Here is a 21,016-nt window from a genome sequence, read left to right as displayed (position 1 = left end):
TTTCCAAATTGCATTGTATTGCCTTATTTGGTAACCTTAAAAGGTCAAAAGGGGGCAATCTTTCCGTTCTCGACATGTAACTTCGACACCTGGATATTCACTTCTTCTTGTCCTCGGCTATTTTGATGGAGATTCGCCGTCTCCTCAGGGCATGGCCCATGATTCCTTGTTAAGGACCAGACAAGGTCCTCGGAATCTTACCCAAAATGACCACTTGCCCTTTGAATCTTTTTATGTGTTTAATTTCCCTTTTTTCTTTTCTGCCTTTCTTATTTTCTTTTCCATGTAACGCCCCAGAAAGTGACAAAAATAAAAATAAAATTGGGTCATTCTTTTTGTGGTATTCGCGTAATCACGATGGTGAGGTGATAATATATGTTATCAGACAAATGAGCTGGTTTCCATGGCTGCTAATCCGATTTTTACTTGTTAAAGTTACTTTTAATCTGATTTTTTTCGAAGATCGGGTTAGTCATAATTAGGGGATATGGAGTGTCTTTATAAAATATAGTGGTTTATAGTCCCCATGATTGAAAATTTTTTCGTATAAATCACGCATCCGTACTCCAACCTAGCTTTCGTAAGGTGAACGCAAGCCTCGTTTAAAGTAAATCAGATCTTACGAATCGTCATCGAAATAGATGGATTGTACAAGTTCCATTGGTTCGTTGCCTTGTTGCAAGAGAAAGAAGCGGTTGCTCATAATTACCCTGAAAAATGTGGTTGAGGTGCTTTTGCACGAGAAGCAAAATAAGTCGTCCAATTTATAGGCAGTTTTTATTGTCGGGTGGTGATACATATTTTCGTATGACAGGAAAGCACGTAAATCCCACTACTATTTTTCATTTGTAATTGAGTGATGTAACGAGAGGTGCGAGGTGCTAATTATGGTGGAATCATCTGCTGAACATAACTCTAGTTTAAGAATGAACTGGGATAAAATCTTGTATCTCGATTTCTCTTTTTCGTTACGTTTTGCTTCGTTGTGATTGTGCGCCAAATTCTAATATTTATTTTCATCAATTAGATATCATTCTATTAACTAGCCAAAAAGCATGTGCATAACGAAAAAAAATGTGCTGATAGAGAAAAATATGCAAGTGATTCGTAACGGTTTAGGAAATAAAGCTAAATAGTTGTAAGATGAAAGAAATTGAAATACTTATGGGGTTATTAGTTGACAATAATCATGACTACTTTGATGAAAATTTCGTCCATTTTGTTATCATGTATTGTAATTTATCTTAATAAAAATGTGTGGATTACTGTGGAATTTTTAAAAAAGGATTGACAATAATTGTTTTATTTGGTTTTTCTATATAGGAGACAAAAAAAAAATTATATCTATTAAGTATAATCTCACATCGTTTGAACATGTAATTATTGATGTGTCATATATACATGTAGTCTCGTTCCACCTAATGATTTTAGTTTTAAGGTTTGACTTTCTATGAGGGTAACATTGAAAATAGTTGAGCCGAGTCGAGCGGATGCAAATGTGTGATTTACACGTGAGAGGGAGTGTTAAGTGCAATTCCACATTGCTTAAACATGTGGTTATATATATATGGTCTTCCTCTATTTAACCGTTCAAGTTTTTGGATTGGCCTTTTTTTATACTATTATCACATAGTTCAGATTTACATACAACATATTCTTGATCTCATTTGATGAACATGTAAATTTTCACTCTTAAAGAAAATTTCCCTTTGTCTATGTGCCAATTGCGAGATTGCTCTGACGGTTGAACTTGTCCATTATAATAATTTAAAAAAAAAAATCTACACTCAAACAAGTTCAAATGATGACATGTGTGCTTTATTCCTTAGTAGATGAGAGTACCTATTTCGTGACTGGATCAGTACGAAATCTTTTAAACTGTCGGTGCGCCTTATATTAGTGCATTGATTAACTCAGAAAAAGCAAATTCTATTGAGGAAAACCTACAGTATTAGCATATATATTCCTTTTCACCCCCTCGTGCATAAGTAATTGTGAGTAAATTTAAGGATAGGTTGACTGGAAGTTGGGTGCACCAATAAAAGAAAGCATGAAGCATGCCATGCAAACTATATTTACACAATTTTCTTACTTGTATGTGCTTGCAAGACATATAATACTTAGGGTGTGTTTGGTTCAGCATTTTGAAAACACCTTTTAAAGAAATTTGAGGTGTTTGGCAACTATTTCCAAGAAACTTGGGGATGAATATTGGCCTTGAAAAGGCTGAAAGCTCAATACTAATCCCTACCAGTATTGAGCTTTCAGCATACTAGCATTGAGCTTTCAGTCTTTTTGAAATGTTGAAAGCCCCAATGAAAATTAGTTAGCTGTCTATTTTGCCCTCGAAACCTTACTAAAAACCAACTTTACTCCTTTTAAAAAACTAAAACCCTAATCTGTTGCTCTTTCTTGAGCAAAGGCAATCGGCAAGGCTAGATCTAGCTGGCAAGGGACGGGTGACGTTGCGTGACCAAGGTTGCGCTACCTCGGGTGACAGCCGCCGGGTCGCGCAACCTTAGGCCTCGTTGCTTGGGGTCGTGCGACCCTTGTCAAGGTTTATGGCCGCTAGTGTCGGACTTGGCTTGCTGACGGCCCGGGCCTTTCACCGGAGTCTAGGAAGGGTTTATTTTTTTTAATAAAAAAAGTTGGGAGTAAGAAATAATGTACCGAAAGCCCTCTCTAATTTTTTTTTTTTTTTTTGCCAAATACTCCTTAACTCAAAATTATTTTTCAAATGATTTTTTACCAAATGCCATTTGTATTTCCCCAAAGCCCCTTAGGCTAAAGGTATTTGCATTTACTCAAAGTTCATTTCCAAAGCCGAATCAAACGCAACCTCAATCATGTAGACTTAGTGTAGTGCGCCTTTTTGTTCTTTCTTTTTTCTCTGGCCCTCTTATACCTAACACTTTAACACTTCACAACCCAATTTTGCAGACTGGGATGCATACCAAGACCTAAACTTTACAACTTATTATATTGAATATCACTTAGGACCCGCGTGAGATGAAGAGAAATGCCTTCATCGTCTCCTTTCTCCGCTCCACTTACTCTTCATCTCCTTTTTTGGGAAAAATTTTGCAGACCCTTTTTTTTATTTACTTTTTGTTTCTTTTTAAGTTATTACTTTTTACTTTCAGTTTGAAGAAGCATAGCACGCCTCCGTTTTCAAACATATTTTCCAGTGTATATTGGATTATGGCCTGCATGAGAATAAACAAGTATGCCAACTTGCTCTCTGGGAAATGCTGAAGGATCATTAATCATGATGATTGTACCAAAGATGGGTGCAAGCTGCCTCTTCAAAGTGAGTGATGAGAATGTTTAATTAATCAGTGGCTTGTCTTCCACTAGTTGAATAGTTAACTGAGTTTTAACTATTAGATCTCTCTCTCTCTCTCTCTCTCTCTCTCTCTCTCTCTCTAGAGATTATGTAGGGTTTATAGAAGTTGATTTTATTTGGCGATTGAGCCATTAATCACGTGTAATGTGATCCTAAATGTTGGAGTTGGCGAATATTTCGGAGACCCTTGTTTCTCATCTTGGGGCACACCCACGTGAATTTAGGGAAACCGAAGTATGAACCGACGATATGTGATCCATGCGCATGAAATATTGGAGGTCCCGCTGCCCGGACAATGGGCGAGGGTTCCACTTTCCAATGAACGAACGACGGCCCCGCTCACCGGTGAGCAAGTAGGGGCTCGAGGGCAGCGCCCCCAAAACAACATCAGGTTTTAGTCTTGTGTTTTAAGTTGGCTCGTTTGTTGTAGGATCAAAGGAATTGTGATAGGCTTAGGCTTTGGGCTCATTTTAAGTTTTATATATTATACTCGTATAAGAGATCATTGTAAGGTGTGGTTGTGATTGTTGTTGTCTTGCATCACGTGGCAAGTGCCAAGATAATTTAAATCCATCCAAAATATTGTCCAACTACTGAAATTTTACTCTGAAACGAGGTTCTAAAAGGATAATATTCAAATTTATTATATTAAGTGACCGATCATTCTTTGAAAGTATTTCTTATAAGAGAAGGCGACTTTATACTGAGGAATTGCTCTTTCACTGAGTAATAGCACAAGCATAGATAACATAACATTTTGTAGAACAAGCTCTTCTAGTCCAATAAACTAAGATTCAGTGATTAGTTGCCGTAGTAGGTCAGCCTCCCATTTTGTAAAATTTGCCCAATTTTCTGTTCTTGGTAAAAGGAAAAGGTGCGACATAACTCCACAAAAAGTCATGAACATGGAGCATGACCACATCATTTGACCGATGATTGACACTTGTCCATGGTCACAAAACCTTTTTAATTCTGTCAAATCTGTCAAGTCCTGTATCTCAAGGCCTTGATTTCTGCCCAAGTTGATGGGAAATGGACGCACCAGGTTGATCAAAATCGAATCTGATTGTTCAGGTCGTGAATCGTAATCACGTGGGCACAGCCAATCAGAAGCAGAAATTAATCGCCGATTTGCGAGCTGATTAATACTTTAGAAATTGATAATGGGGACCGTACGAGAATACACACGCCCAAAAAATCTACATCGGCGATGCGGATAAGATTCTTAACCAGTCTTATCACTTTGGAATTTTAAAGGAATGATCAATACGTGTGGTTATAAAATGGTAGCTTTCGAAAGTAAATGAAAATTCTATTCTCACACCGGCCAAGAGAAATTCCCGTCCCTTGCCCTGAATTCAAGAAAAGGGCTGAAATGAGTTTGGATTGATGTGCATCAGCAAAGAACAATTTTTACAATATGAGTCGTAGCATGGTATCAACACTAAATATGCGCTCGTATTGTATAATTACAACAAATGAACAATAAATTGGATATAGGGGAAAAAAAAAGGAAAGAAAAACACTACTAGTGTCAAAAGTTATGTACAAAGCTAATTTTTAGTGCTAAAAGTTTCTTTCGAATCACTTAAGACTATCTTCGTCGGCCCTTTCCAGCGGCTGTGGCAGCGGCCACCGATTAGGGCTTGGCCATAGATAGACCATGTTTTTTTTTTCTTGATTTTGCTTTTTTTTTAAGTGTAACTTTTTTAATAACTTGAGCTTGTTATTTATTTTAAAAAGAATAATATGCCATGAGACCTCCCCGTGGACTATTTTTTTTATAAAAAAAATTGCCACATCATATTAAAATTTTAACTATAAATGCCACGTAATCAAATTGGCCGGAGTTTTCCCGATTTGGCATTTAAGTGATCGGTTTTCCTCAGATTTGGCACTTAAGTTATCCGAAAAAAAATTTTAACACTAAAATGAGCTCCGTATACAACTTTTGACACTTTTAATGTCATTCTTAAAAAAAAATGTGTAAGTTTAAACTTTATTGCGATATCAAGAATCTAAATAATTCTGCTCTCCCTTACCCAAAAATAAAAAAATAATTCTACTCTAACGTTTTCTTCGACATGCAATCAAAGAGGGTATTCCTTGATCGGTAAATTAGCTTCATGTCAAAACTCATCATAGTTGTGAGAAAATGGGGAGTGCTCCAATTTTCGTAACATGTTAGAAGAACATCCGTGCACATTGCTTTTAAAGTTGCGGAACCTCTTAGCCATTTTCAGAAAGCTAGTCTATTTAATTTTAAGGTGATGCAATTTCAAAAAATTGTCTTGCCAAACACATTTTTCTACAATATAACATGGTTATGACTTTTGTATCCCTTTGCTTCACTTCGAAGATATTTCCAATTCATGGCATGGGAAGAAAGCAAATCGCAAGCTAATGGCATCTTTCTTTATTCAGCAGTTGAGAAATTTTCTCATCACGCATTTGAAATTATTCCATTGCTTTCATCACACTTTCTTCAATATATTGGGTGTCGGGTCGTTGACCGGGTCATGATGCAATATGACGTGTGGACCTCTCTGCTTGGATACTGACTATCCCATGAATCTTTTTTTGTTTTTGTTTTTTTTTTGTGTGGTACTTATAAGCACGAGGTGTATTGGATGAAACCACAAAAGAGCTTTACCTAGAACTCATAGAAAGTGGTTGGCTTTCTACAGATATTACGAAGTTAGTTGAGCCAACAAAAGCAATTTGAATAAGCAAAGCATAAAATAGGAGAAAACAATTAGACAAAAGGACAATGGAAAAATGAAGTCGTACAATTGTAATCGAACCAATTCTCGCTGGATTTTTTATTTATGAATGAGTGATTCGTTCGAAATGAAGTTAGAATACCCGCCATGATAAATGTGTAATGAGAGGGTTCTCTCGACTTGTTGAGTTTATTATTCATTCAATTACCCCATTCTCGAATGCCATTGGCATTAAATGATTTGAAATTCTACAGACCACAAGGTCTAAACCAAAATAGGAACTGTTGAGATGATAACATTTCTCCAAGCATAAAAAGCATGTCGTGTTGTGATTCGTAATTGGATGAACCGGTGAAATTAGTATTTGCCATGCATTGTATCGTAACATCTATTTTAATCACGAAGACCGGATTATATGCAAGAATTGAACCAGTTGTTGATCGTCATGTTACTAGATCAAGACTAGAGCGAGTTGATCGCGACGATATAAGAGTGGATAAGATTGTATGTATCGGGTCAACGATAGTCGAAAAACCTTCATCGACCGGGTTGATAGGAACCGTTTTAAGCAATTTGACAAGCTAACCAGTGTGAAAGAGGGTCTCGGCCGAGTGAAAGGACACCCACATTTTTCTGAAGGACAAGATTTATTCTTTTGGCCAACACATTTCACTTACCTCAATTTATTTCCATTGATTTCGAGTTCTTATGTGGTTTTCGTGTGGATCCGATTAGAAATTCATGGCATTCCGTTCACACGCCTTGACCATGTCTAACTTGGTGCAACCATGAAAGTAAGAATATTGATTTGCTGATTATTCATTGCTATAATAGAAGCTAGCTTCGAATATTCATACGGTAATTAATCAATGGAGATATCGACTTGTGAATGGCTGCATTCGAACCGTTAAAAACTGAGTAGAGATAGTAAAAATCGAAACTCCAAAAAATAATTTTTTTGATTCATCCGCGCGGCACGCGAAAATTCCGTTTTCATTTCCATTCGCATGAAATGTATGCATTGAACGATTTGGCTTTGCTCGCTTGAGTGTCCCGGTCCACCCCAATGATCAAATCTCTTTAGGATTAATCAAACACCAACTGGACATATCATATTAATGGTGGTTTGGACTTATGGGAATAAATCGTTGACAGCGCCAACCTCGGAACTTGCTTTGTTTGGAGGAGAGACAAAGGAACAGCAGCGACAAGTCTCTTTTGTTCTTACCCGAAATAGAGAAACATAGTACTAAACTCCTTTTTGACGTCACCCTCTGGTTTTGGGATTTCTTCTTTTATTTATCTTTTCCTTTTTTTTAGGGCACGCCCTCCAATTTTTAATATAACCTTAAAATACCAGAGGGAAAAAAACAAAAAAACTAAAAGAGGAAAGCTCTTTTTCATCCCACTTTCCATTTATTGCATCTCGTGCTGACACGTGGGGAGACACTCCACATAGACATTGACGAAGGACTGGGATTGGCGGTCCTCTGTCTCGGGGAAACCTACGACCCAGGTCAGCTTGTCTCTCTGTGAAATGACAAGTGTATCCCTCTTAGCTATTTATGGTATGTTTCTACACCAATTAAAATTTTACAGTCGCTCTATTCAGAATTTTTCGTGGGAAAAAGCTCAAATACTAGAATGAAGTACCATTGGGGAGAGAGAAAGAGAGAGAGATGCGGGCAATAACTTTATTGAATAAAAGATTGAAATTAGATCCGAGATGAATTGGCGCAGATTTCGTGTCAAACAATGAAGGACAAGTGTCTCGCTTTTGGTAAGCAAATTTTGAATGAGGACATGCTTTTTTTTTTTCTTTTACACACGTCAGAAAAGAAGACCGATGATGGGAAGTTATTCCTTAAATATATTCGGACGGTAACCATCCAACTATTTCACTTCGTACGGCTGGCATTGCTGATCAGAACACGCTAAATCATAACCGAGGAAAATAATCTCGTTGGTTTGAATATTGTTGACACTTAATCTACACTTCAGAAATGATTAGGTAGGCGACCATTCAAAAGAAAACTAATTATCCATTTTTGCCCGAAGAACATTTATATTTGAAATCGGTAATTATTTTTTTCAAGTAGCGAACACTATCCAGTCAATAATAACTACAACATGATAAAATCAAGTTTACCGATTTAAGATGGGCTTCTTCCTCGCTAAAGAAACATTGGTACAAGGATTTGTGGTTATAACCAAAGGCTTCCTCTAGTCATTCAATGGTTAGAGCAAAGGCGATAAATTGTCGTAGAGCTGCGCGACGAAACTCATTTTACGAACGAGTGGACCAACAAATCAATCAAAACCTAAAAAGCGCGATGAGACAGTCATCCTCCTTCGTGGATGAAGCATGAATATCGCCGACTCGTGATGTACAATTGACTCGATCGAGCACAACAAGCCGACTCAGTCGATTAGGTCATTTTTACTGGGCCTCCTCGTCCTTCTTCTAGTTGCTCTGGTCACGAGGCTGCCATTTCCAGGTGCTAACCCTCGCGAGGCTCCCCGATCCGATCTCCTCCGCCGGCCCCTCCGTCCTCCAGAAAGTTACGAAAATTGGGCTAAAACCGGCGCGGGTCATTCTTTCCGCGACGGTGACGCTATCATCTACCCCCCTCAACTCCTGCTAAATGAGGAATGCGAAGGGCAACAGCTAATAACTATCCGTCGCCTCGCTACTAAAAGAAGCCAAAATTCCCAAAATAGGAAACGCCCCCCATACGGAGTCGTATGCCACGCGTCGGCGATCTATACGCCGGAGCCCCACTACCGGAAACCCGCCGAATAAACAATCCAGAGGAAGTCGCCGATTGGTCCACGTGGCGGTGGGAAGGGGAAAACCGCCTAGTGGTATTGTCCGTAGCGGAATCATCTCCTCTCCCCAAATGGAGCTTTCCTCATATAGCATCAAAAAGCCAAAGAAAAGTTAAAATTTTTCGCTTGCTGGATCGTTTGCTTCGCTCTGTACGGACCGAAAACAAGACCGGTGATCCTGCGAGACCTCGTTTGTCTCCATTAACACCAAAGTGAGTCTCTTGTGCCTCAGTCTTTTTCAGTGAAGTGTTTTTTTTTTTTTGTTTTCTTGGCTCTCGCAAAGTTTGCAACTTTTTTGGTTCTTCGTGTTCCTTTTGCTCCTTTTTTGTTTCTCTCGGGAATGCGAGCTGGGAGCGACCGGATTTTGTTTTTCTCTCGCACCCTCTTTTGCTGGGGGGTTTTCCTGAGTCGGCTCTCTGATTTTTTTGGTACGGGCGGGTTGATGGTTTTGTTTTGCTTTTAGCTTAATTCCTGAGTTGGGAGGATTCTTTCTCTATTGGGTTGATGTGGGTGGCGAAGTTAGTAGATTCGTGTGAAGAGGGTCTGATTTTGGGCTTTCGTGTTGTGCTGTGGTGGTGATTTATATAGGCATGGGGAGAGGGAAGATTGTGATCAGGAGGATCGACAACTCGACGAGCAGGCAAGTGACCTTCTCGAAGCGGAGGAACGGGCTGCTGAAGAAGGCGAAGGAGCTCGCGATCCTGTGTGACGCCGAGGTCGGGGTCATCATCTTCTCCAGTACTGGCAAGCTCTATGATTTTGCCAGCAACAGGTCCTACTCAAGATCTCTCCTCCAATTCTTTTGTTTCTTCTCATTTGGGTCCTTGTTTTATTGCTATGATGATAATGCTATTAGACCTGATGATAAATCGTTTCTTATGCCCATGTATTGCAATGGCATTGCTTCCTTGCCTTTCCGAACATGTGCGATCTTAATTTATGCGTCTCATGGAGTGGATATCGCTTTTTATCTCCCTGATTTTTTTTTTTAAAATGCTTTCAATTCGGCTTTGGTCACTTGAGATTAAGAAAACTGCCCACCAAAAACCCAAAATTACTATTGATTTCACTGAGGCAGCTGGGGATATGATTGTATGGAGGTCTCTAAGTCTGCAGTGTAGAGCTTTTATAAACTAGGCTTTCACCTCAATGTGTTGCATGCATTGCTCAATTCTTTATTATCTAACTAAAAGATGACAGTCAATCATACACCAACCATTATGTTCCTCCCGATTTATGTAGCTTGAGTTTGCACGATTGTAGTGCCACTAAATGTTGTAGAGTAAGGGCGCTGTTTGAGCACGGGTGCAAAGACAGCGTATATGAATGTGTCGCAGGTTTTTATTAGGAGGACATGTGGTTGGGGAACTTCGATTTGTGGTTGATGCATAGGTGCAAGCTCACAGAACATGGATCGGAGAAACTGAGATAGCGAGAGTACATACTCGACCTGAATTGGTGAATCTCTGTCAAGGCTGTTGAAGAAGAAGCAAGCGTACTTTTGGAACTATGTAGCAGATCTTTGGGGACGAGAATAGTGCAGCTTTAGTTTGTTGGATGTTTGGACTTGTCCTAGGTTCAGGAATTTCAGTTTCGGGAGTCGAATACTAGATTTAGATGTCATCCAATGAGGAGATACCAAGCAACTTGAATTCTGATTTTATGCTTACACAAAGCATAACGGAGTCAAGCCCTAGCGGGTTTTCGCTCCACCGAACACTGTCTAGCTAGGACCTCTAGAGTTGGAAAAATTGGAAGATGCACGAAATCACCCTTCGAGGCCATTTGTCCATATTTATTAGGTCCTAACAAGGAAAAAAATACCGAGTCGAAATTCTCGAAGTAACAAGTCTGCCTTCAACTGGCAAAAGATCATTTACAAAATTCCATTGACTTTAAGACAAACCCAGATCCCAGTTCAGGTGGAAGTGGCAATCATGAATCATTCAATGCTAGCCCTTGTCCCCTCTCTCCTCTAGATCTAGCAAAAACCAGTCAAAACATGTTGAAATTCCCACCAACAATGGATTTACTTACTTTAGTCTTTTGCCAGTTCAGCCTTAGGTAAAAAGACATTATTTAATTGCTAGTTCTACTTAAACGTTACACCAAATATGCTTGCTTAGATTGTCTAATTTAAGGCAATATATGTGTACTGAAAGTTAAAACATGCACATGCTCTGCACAGATTCTTTTGTGCGACCAACATTTTTTGTTGTGGCAAGGCAAGCTTTTTATTGAGTAGTTCATAGATGTATGAACTCAAAGCCAAGTTGATATTGTATAGGTTCCAATATCAGTCCTGAAAAGGAAGAGGCCTTCGGTAACATTAAACTATGTAGGTTTGCGGGATTAGGATGGCGAGAAAATGTTCCTTGCGCAGTCATAAATAAAGAAAACCTTGTAACCTTGCCCTCCTGATTTGCAAATCATTAAGACAAAATTTCCGGTCATTGGCCTATAGACATTCACATCCTCGGAACAGCCAGGAACAAGGACGGTGGCTAGCGGTGGTCCATTCTTAACCATCCCGGACCCGGGCCTGTCAAGTGCTTTGCGGAAACAAGAAACCTTTGTTATTGTAGTCATATATGATTTTAGGCGATGAGCGATTCATCTCTGGTATCGTTGAGTGCATGAAAAGGAACACTCAATAACGGCTTAAACTCTTGAAGAAGACGATAAACGAACACTCAATTTTAGCGGTGTTCATACAAGAACGTGTTGCATTTCATTCCATGTATAATGTGAATTAAGTACTCAACCATGATTTAACTAATCACATGTCAAGGGTGCTTAGATATGTGGTATAGGGGGGTATTCAGCAGATGAAAATAGTTGCTAATTCATTCCTAGTAATGTCCTCCAATGGACATTACCAAGACCAAGGAATATTGAAAGTCAAAGGGATAGGGAAAGGAATTTGTGTACTGTGTAGCAATCCAGCTAACCAAAAACCAAAAAAAAAAAAAAAAAGGCGGCACTATAATGAAAATAACATGCGAAAAATATCAAAGCCATACATAGATGTCCGGATGAGTGAAAATCTCAAAGTTTCGAAGTCATCACAAATTCATAGTTTGTCCAAAATTTGTAATGACGACAAAATCTCTAACTTAAGTCCTCGAAATATCCAAAGCATTGCAAAGGACGGGAACGCACGAATATGAGGGGGGACAAAGGGAAGACAATAGCATTGTTGTCTAAAATTCCGTTTGCATTGATTTATAGAAGTGAGACTAAGTTTCCTATTCCCATTTTTCTGTCTTTTCTTTTATGTGATTATATTTAGGAAAGGCAAGGAAAATTGGGAAAGATGGCGAGAGAGCATAGTTTGTATGGCCCACTGCTAGGACTAGGTATAAACATTGGCTTTGATATTGTTAGCTGGGTGCATATAGAGTGTGAGTGACTTTTGCCCTAGTATATAATCTTTAAAGAGAGAAATGGGTTGGGTTTTCTCCACTTATTAGAAGATATTCAGTAGGAAAATGTCTGAATGCAATCTTGGATGACATCTAATCTTTTCTTTCCCCCAAATTTTACCCTTCCTAAACTAAGGTCATTGGGTTGTATTGGTTTTCCAGGAAATCAAACACATTCTCTAATCTAGAACCATAAAAAAGATTAAAACGAAAATACGAGCGTGAGCTTGATCAATAGCTCGATTCACTCATTCGAAAGTTCCTCTATGATTGATCATGAAGATAGTGACCTCTAATTTTTATTTTTTTTGTATGTAATTGTGTCTGCCTCTTCATGAATTCCATCATTATGGTTGAATCGATTTTATTAAATCGAGGCGACGGCACATCACTAATCTTTAGTCTCGAATAGCTAGACGCTTTAGCATGAATTAGAGATGCTAGACTCGGTCTCTCCGATATTACATGGAACAGTAGTCGTTTAGAAAGATGCAATGTAATTGGAGAGGTATTATAGATGTAACAATTTAGTGTATTTTTCTAATTAATTTCACAATTTCTCACTATAGTTTTTCTTTCAAAGCAAGTTTTGATAGGATAGTAGCTAAGGGGGATACTTGGTACTTGGTCATTCTTATCACTTCTTGTGACATCCCTTGTCCCACATCGCTTAGGAGGGAAGTCTTGGGTTAGTTTATATGGCAATGGGTCTCCTTAGACTTGCAAGACGCATTTTCCGAGGGTTGTACGGGCAACTCTTGGAAGAACAAAACAGTGAGGACTGTGTGTCCAAAGCGGACAATATCTTGCAAGTGACGCAGCCCCGCTAAGGGGGGATTATGTGACATCCCTTGTTCCACATCCCTTAGGAGGGGAGTCTTGGGTTAGTTTATATGGCAATGGGTCTCCTTAGACTTGCAAGACATGTTTTCCGAGGGTTGTATGGGCAACAATATCTTGCAAGTGACGCAGCGGAAGTGTGGTGGGCCCAGGCCGTTACACTTCTTGGACAAAGAATTAAAGTTTTTCAACACCCTAGACAGTGGTTTTTTCTTGCTTTCTCAAATTCCTAAGACCTCAAACTCGTCAACCTAATCGTGGAAGTCCTAGAATTGATGCTTCAAGGAGGCTTTGTTCATGCATATCATTTGCTTATTAATATTTTCATGATTTATGCCGTGAATGGGTTTACTTTGTACCCAACGTTGGTGTCAGCCGACCTTAAATAAGATTCCTCCGACCATGTCTCCTCATGCCATCCTAGGTTTCTTTTTCAGACACTTTACAAGGTCTTAAATGCTGCTTTGCATGATTTTCTTTTCTTGAGTATCTAATCATACGTATGTGTTTCTTGAATTAGTTATTTGGACTTTGTAAATCACACGTATGTGTTCTATAAATCAGTTATATACTTAAAATTAAAAGGGCCCTCATTAAAGAAAATCAATTGAGGATATTTCAAAGTTTGGAGAAATGCACTGATTAACCTCATGGTATCCATAATTATTGTCTTGAAAATTGAAATATTTTGATAAGGTATGCTTAACAAAATGTCATAGGGCACTCTTTCAACGAAACCCTAATTATATCAGTACGTTTTAATGTTGCACTATGCTGGTGAGTTAGCACTTTTAGGATGAACTGTGTCACGTGTCGACACTTGAGATCACGACTATACACTAGTAAGGCTTCCTTTGACTCGGTTGCCCATTATTAGCATCGCGTAACCTTAGTATTCCCCATGATCGATCCTTCACTCGCTCACTTGGCCTACCCTATAACATTGATAATGACTTTAGAGAGAGAAGTGTCTTCATAAAAAATGCTGTATTGTTTCTTATTATGTTAGATGTGGCAAATAAGGGGGAAGCACTCCTATTTCTACAAGGGCCCTTACAATGCAAACATTAGGGGTGAGCGGTTTCAAGATCGATCCAGGTTCCACCTGGAACCTACCCATCTGAATCGGTATCATAGTTTTTGGCACCTGGAACCATATCCTATCAAAATTTCCAAAGTCAATTTCAGAGTCTACTCGGGCTCCACTCGTACTCTTAATGGAACGATTGTAATAAATCATTATCTCTAATGATCACAATTTGCTCCTACAATCCATTGACTACAACTCATATTTAGATATGCGAAGAATATAAAACATTAACAAAATAAAAATCTTAATCATGGATATCGTCGGAAATAGAAGCTCGGACTAATTCTAAATTACACACTTATCATTGGACGCCATGGAATACCGCAGGATCGAACGAAGACATAGAACAAGAAAAATACAAAAACTTACTCTAGCTTTCACTTACATGTCGAAATCCGTTCCTCAATTTTTGGAATATGAAACCTACCTTGCATACTCTAAAACCTGAAACTGGATCTATGGATCTAGTTCCCATTTCTACCCTAAATCCATGCTCACCCCTAACAAACATTGATCTCCCATTGATCTAATGGTGGAAATACAATCTGTCCGTCTCCCATTTACCCCCACCAATTACAAGAAATCTCCATAATACTCTTAATGGAACGATTGTAATAAATCATTATCTCTAATGATCACAATTTGCTCCTACAATCCATTGACTACAACTCATATTTAGATATGCGAAGAATATAAAACATAAACAAAATAAAAATCTTAATCATGGATATCGTCGGAAATAGAAGCTCGGACTAATTCTAAATTACACACTCATCATTGGACGCCATGGAATACCGCAGGATCGCACGAAGACATAGAACAAGAAAAATACAAAAACTTACTCTAGCTTTCACTTACCCGTCGAAATCCGTTCCTCAATTTTTGGAATATGAAACCTACCTTGCATACTCTGAAACCCGAAACTGGATCTATGGATCTGGTTCCCATTTCTACCCTAAATCCATGCTCACCCCTAACAAACATTGATCTCCCATTGATCTAATGGTGGAAATACAATCTGTCCGTCTCCCATTTACCCCCACCAATTACAAGAAATCTCCATAATACAATACTCCCGAATGCATTCTAAAATACTCACGAAACCCTGGACCTTTAGATGTTTTCGACTTGCTCTGTCATCTTGGCCACTTCAGCAGCCTATTGTGCCTTGAAAACCTCTGGTCCATAATACTCTCTCCTATCCAATTGAGCGATGCCCTCAATGCTTTCCGACTTAGTCTTTCTTTTCTCTACTTCGTTGTTGCACAACTCTTCAACCCTTACTTGCTCCACAAGCAATTCCTCCCTCGACTTGGCCAACTCGATGTCGCCCGCCAAGTCCCTCACTTTAGGAAAAAGCACATGAGTAGGCATCCCTTCTTGAGTTGGCTTGGACCGCTCCAACTCCACCTTTTGCCTTTTCAAAGTTTGTGGTCTTGTCCTCGACTTGGCCACGAACTTCTATCGCTCCAACTCCATCATTTTGAGATAGCTTACAACAACACTCATCTTGCATTTCAAAAAGATGGCTTAAACCCATTACATTTTGTACAAAAATAGTATGTGACGATTATATGAGATGTTAAATGCAAATTACTCAACATGTGCTAAACGTGACCCGTTTCATTTCAATGAGAAGGGTCACGAGTAGAGCTTGCATACACGCATGCATAAAGCGCAGCAATCATAGAGAAATCCTCACAATCAATTGTATTTATCCTCAAACTATCAATAATAGTCATAAAACCCTAACTGATTAAATCTACCCAAACAACCAGATTAACTTGACATAAAAGTGCAATGACCCAGCAAACATGATTAAATCTAATTCATAATCTAATTTGTAATATTCAAAATCGAAAATTTGCTTCAAAACTCGACTTATCTTGATAGACTCTTGCATCATACGATTTCATTAAACTCGATCTCTAGTTCGAAATATCGAATTAGCCTACTCGGCAAACTCCTTGGAAACATCTGAATTTTGATAACACAACTTCAAGATCACTGAAGTTTTCTTTTCTTACCTCGTGAAAAGACTGATATTCACAATTAGCTTTCCAAAATCCATACGGGATGATCAAACCAACCATACAAACCTCTCTCTCGGATATTAACAAGACTTCAGTGAAAGATTGGCGTAGGTTTGGCAATTATCTACTCACAATATATTATTTTCTAAATCTGGATCTACATCAGAAGATTGTTCTGAAAATTATCTCTTCCCCATCATGAAAGCCGTCTCTATTAAAAGATTCATCATTTGAATCAAAACTCTCTTCTTTCATTTCCTTTTTGCTGAAACATTGCAATGGACGAACATTGTTTTCGAAAATAATAATCTCCTTTGCACTGTGGTGATTAAATTTCTCTTTGGCAATGAAAACATTGCCTCAGGGTTTCATTGCCCTAAAAAAAGATGTTTCTTCTCACAGTTCAGACGTTTGATGCCAGAAAAATGAACGGTGATTGATCGATCGATCCACACACATCTTGTGTTCAATAATTTTTGCCATTAACTCCATGTAGTCTCTTGCAAGCTATCCCCTTGAAAGGACATTTGTCCCTTCAGTCCATAAATAACTATTTTCCGTGAGGATTTGCAGGTGTACACATGCAATAAAAAATTATAATTTACATATGCAGTTGAATTCTTCAATAATCAAATAGCCAAAACATACTGAACTGTTGCAAGAGGTGCGGTTATAAAGCTTGCCTCTTGTAAAATTGAAAAAACATACTGAACTGTTGACCGCAAGCATGTTCCCTTCTCATTGCCGATTTTTGTTTCTTTTTGACTTAGGAGTGTCGAGCCAAGTAATCATTGCATCTAGCCTTCACACCATAGTTTGTCGAGAAGCTTGAAAATTTTGTTCTAGAGCCTACACCTTAGAATTATTATGATCGTCACCAATGCCATCTCTACTCAAAGATGCCTAGAAGGACGGTAAATTTGCGAAACTCAATTCTCAATCAACTCAAACTAGTGCACGCATGGAAAGCACAAAACTTAGAGAGGAAGCTCTTAGACTTAAAATTATTCAAGACTAACTGTTACAAGTAGTAAAATTCATCAATCTTTAAAGCAAACTTTCGAATTCGATGTCCACTTTTCAGATGAGCAAAATGCGAATCTATATCGTACTAGAGGAGCAACAGGAGTAGATATTGCAGACACGCCCTTACGGCTGTAAGAGCAAAGAGAACCTTCTCATACTTTGATAATATATCTATGGCAAAAAGTAATCTTACAAGAAGTGCAACAAATATTTATTTGTATATTATCGTGTAGCAGGTGTACATTCAAGCAAGAAAACATATAAATAACTCTTGAACCTTGAATTTCGACCAAAAAAAAAAAAAATCTTGAACCTTGGATCCTGTATAATTCAAAATCTAATTGTCAACCTGATACTTGCAATATTAGGGTGAAAAAAGGGTTTTTGACAAAATATCCTCCATCCAATCTTCTGAACACGGAATCCTTTTGCCAAAATTTACATTTTTAGAATTGGCCGATAACGAGATTAATACTGACAAAAGAATTGACTACATAAGCTGTGATGATAGCCCCTCTCAACAGAGTTAGGGGATTCTAGTGTTCGATCAATTTGAGGGGAGTCAATTCAAAATTGTGTTTTCTACACGACGAAAACAATTTTCATTGAAATGTCATTTTTTCATGTAGAAATCCTTACCGTTTTAATTAGCTTGATGTTGCACTACTACTTGCGCTACTTCTTCCCTAAAATTACTTTTGGAAGATGCTTCTTGACTTTTAAGAACATTGGATAGAGCAAAGAAGTCATTAACACAAATAAGGCATGAAGATCACAGCTTCAATCGCATCCTCCTCTTTTTATCATGTTATCTTTGATTGAAATCTACCAACACCTTCTCGTGCGCACTCACTTATTTTGATATCCCTTGGAAAGTATCTATAATATTACCAATCTCATCTCAACCACGTACTTTTCTATCAATTTTATGTATATGAATTTCGACATTGTTTTACATATGAATATTTTTCTTGTCATGGATGTACTTTAGCCTTGGCAACATTAATTGTATAAGCATCTAGTTTCCTCAAGAACTCGTAACAATTAAGTCGTCAAAAGTTCTTATAATCATTTATCCATTGTCTTCTCCTTCTCAACGTTAGAAGGGCAACATCGACACCTTTGGTCTTTGGTTAGTTCTCAAAGCATATGTCGTTCATCATACATGCAAACTATCGGCTCTCTTGGATGTTGATTGAGATGATACATCGTAAACATATTTACCATCTAAATATTAATCAATTTAAATGAATCCTTACCTAACAGGGGGGGAAGGGATGGATCAAAGAACGCTTATTTACGGACTTCACCGAAAGTCATCACTTATATTGGAGGGACAGAGAAGGAAGGGATAGATCAAATATAAGGCAAAAAAAAAAACACACAATGTCGCAAATATTTAGCTCTTTGTTGTATCTCTTCTTTCCCTTATCTTTTTTGGAGTTGGGACAAATAAAAACATGCTTTATTATATGCTTTGCAATGCATAGGCAAGGCATCACCATATGTAAGGCTTGATAATAAGTCCATGTCCAAGGTGGCACTCTACGTGTCTATTTGACTTGGCTAACTTGCTAGAGAGCACATTTACATCCAGGAAGAGAGGAATTGTCAAACAGATCAATAGATAAATGTAAATAAAATCCCTAGCCTTATATTAATTGATTTATTTTTGTTGGAGAAGGAGTTCAAAGATGAGAATAACGAAAAAGGCAAATGCAGAATGGCCATGTTTTCCTCCAATCAATCTTTTGATGGGTGAGCTACACACTGAATATCACACACATTTCAAATTAGTTAGTTTGCGTGTGAGAAATGTCCATGATTGAGAGGGGTTAATAGATTGTAAGGAATTTCGAAGCTTTTTCGCTAATAACTGTTGGATTGCATGTGGAACGCACGTTAGCGTTGATGCTGTAAAAACACTAATGTGTATACAGAAATAATAATCTTCTAACAAAGGAGATTAAGGGATAGGAGAAATGCAGATCGTATTTATAGTGGTTCGGCTTATCCACTTGACCTACTCCACTTTCACAGTTCTAACAGCCCAAATCAAGGCCGAGATTCACTGTTTAATCCTTGAGACATCACAAGGTCACTTCCTTCTACTTATATCTCTGCTTCTACATACACAAGCAATCCTCGCTACAGTAAACCTACACTTGGACTTCTACCGTGGAATACAATCAAATTTACACTACTTTGACACACAAGAACAACAAGAGGAGGAATACTCAAGTATAGAAAAGACTGTTCATTTTTTCCCAACTCTCTGACTTTTCTTGGGTTGAATTTATGGCCATAAAATCTCAAATGACCGCTTGAAATTCAAATCCCATGAGTGGCCGTTAATAACGCCATCTGCAGTCGTAGAATGCCACTCTACAGCTCTGTAGAGACAACTTCGCAAAATAGTCAGTTTGGCTTCTTCAGCAGTCTTATCATTCTAACGTGCCTGCCCAAATATGATAAATAGTTCTAATCTTTCTCAAGTCCACTTTCGTGAATTCCAAAGACAAATCAAATTTGATAAAGAGTCCAGGTCTTCCCTCCAGGATTATAGAGGCTCATAGCAAAACCACGACTCTGTCGATAGCAAAAGCACCTTCTACAGTCAAGTCTATCCAAGATTCTATGTACCCAAGCTTGCCCTCCTACATTTAAGCTTCCTTCAAGCATATTTATTCTGTAATCTGTTCATCTTCTACTCGGTCCATCCAAACTCTTCCACAATCAGACGCCTAGGGCTGCGTATGGTTTCAAGATAGAACCGAAGATCAGAGAACCGAATCGATGGAGGTAGGGTATAGTCCAAATTCCAAGGTATGCAGGGGAAGTTCCAAGTTCCATAGATTGAAGAATCGAATTTGATAGATAGTTTCCAAGTGCCAAGAGATGGAACCTAAAATAAGTTCGTGTTTTTCTTGTTCTATGTTTTGAGACAAACCTGTAGAATTTCGTGGCATCCGATAATAAGTGCAATATGAAACTATTAACCCGAGCTTCCATTTCTGACAATATCCATGACAAAGACTTTTACTTTATTAATATTTCATAGTTTCCGTGTGTCTAAATTCGAGTTATTGTCGGTGAATTATAGCAACAAATTGTGCTCATTAGAAATAATAATTCACTGCAATTATTCAATTATGAATACATTTTGAACATATCTCGAAACCTGTGATAGGGTAGATTTTGAGTTCCAATATATGCGGGATATGTTCCAGGTTCCAAAAAATGAAGGCACGCTTCCGACGAGTAGATTCCCAATTCCACTCGGAACTTGAAAGAAACCTGAAACGGCTCTCCTCTACTCACAGCCTTTAGTTTATTCACCCCTAGCAAGGTCCATCTATGTTTGTTAATATCTTCATGTCCTCTAGTTCACTCACCTTCTGTTGGTCAATCCAAAGCCTTTTGACGTCACACATCCTCTAGTTTGTTCACCATCCACAAGGTTGTTCCAAACATCAACATATATTCCTCGTCTAATAACTAATTCACAATTTGCAAGGTCCATACAGTGTTCAACGTAGCTCACATCCAATAGCTTTGCAAAGCAAATGTCGACACCCTTAATCATCCTATTGCTAACAACATTTGCATATGAATCTGTGTATGTAGAGGCAATATATACTGCACCCTAGCACATGCTAGTTTCACTTAGAATGTTTTAGATTCTCAAAGCACCATAGAGATTT

At 38.3% G+C, this 21,016-nt stretch overlaps 1 protein-coding gene and 1 long non-coding RNA gene across 4 annotated transcripts in view; both read left to right on the top strand.

Moving 5' to 3' along the window:
* The first annotated feature begins 9,004 nt into the window (after positions 1-9,004).
* Positions 9,005-21,016, top strand: part of LOC115749805 (MADS-box transcription factor 23-like) — a 21,943-nt gene continuing 9,931 nt past the window's right edge. Inside the window, exons 1-2 of one of the 3 annotated variants that reach the window (XM_048275400.1) lie at positions 9,005-9,110; positions 9,487-9,670. In XM_048275400.1, the coding sequence (XP_048131357.1) occupies positions 9,489-9,670 (182 nt within the window). In that variant the 5' untranslated portion in view covers positions 9,005-9,110; positions 9,487-9,488. Of the gene's footprint in view, positions 9,111-9,145; positions 9,337-9,486; positions 9,671-21,016 lie in introns of those variants that run through there. The other 2 variants (XM_048275401.1, XM_030686771.2) reach the window with 2 other exon arrangements.
* LOC125313978 lies at positions 18,435-19,289 on the top strand. Its single transcript, XR_007197729.1, has 2 exons — positions 18,435-18,849; positions 18,932-19,289. It is a non-coding gene; the product is annotated as an uncharacterized LOC125313978 (long non-coding RNA).

This window comes from Rhodamnia argentea, chromosome 2, assembly GCF_020921035.1.
Source record: "Rhodamnia argentea isolate NSW1041297 chromosome 2, ASM2092103v1, whole genome shotgun sequence".
NCBI classification, from domain to species: domain Eukaryota; kingdom Viridiplantae; phylum Streptophyta; class Magnoliopsida; order Myrtales; family Myrtaceae; genus Rhodamnia; species Rhodamnia argentea.
The sequence above is the reverse complement of the archived record's forward strand: the minus strand, read 5'-3'. Positions and strand labels throughout refer to the sequence as shown.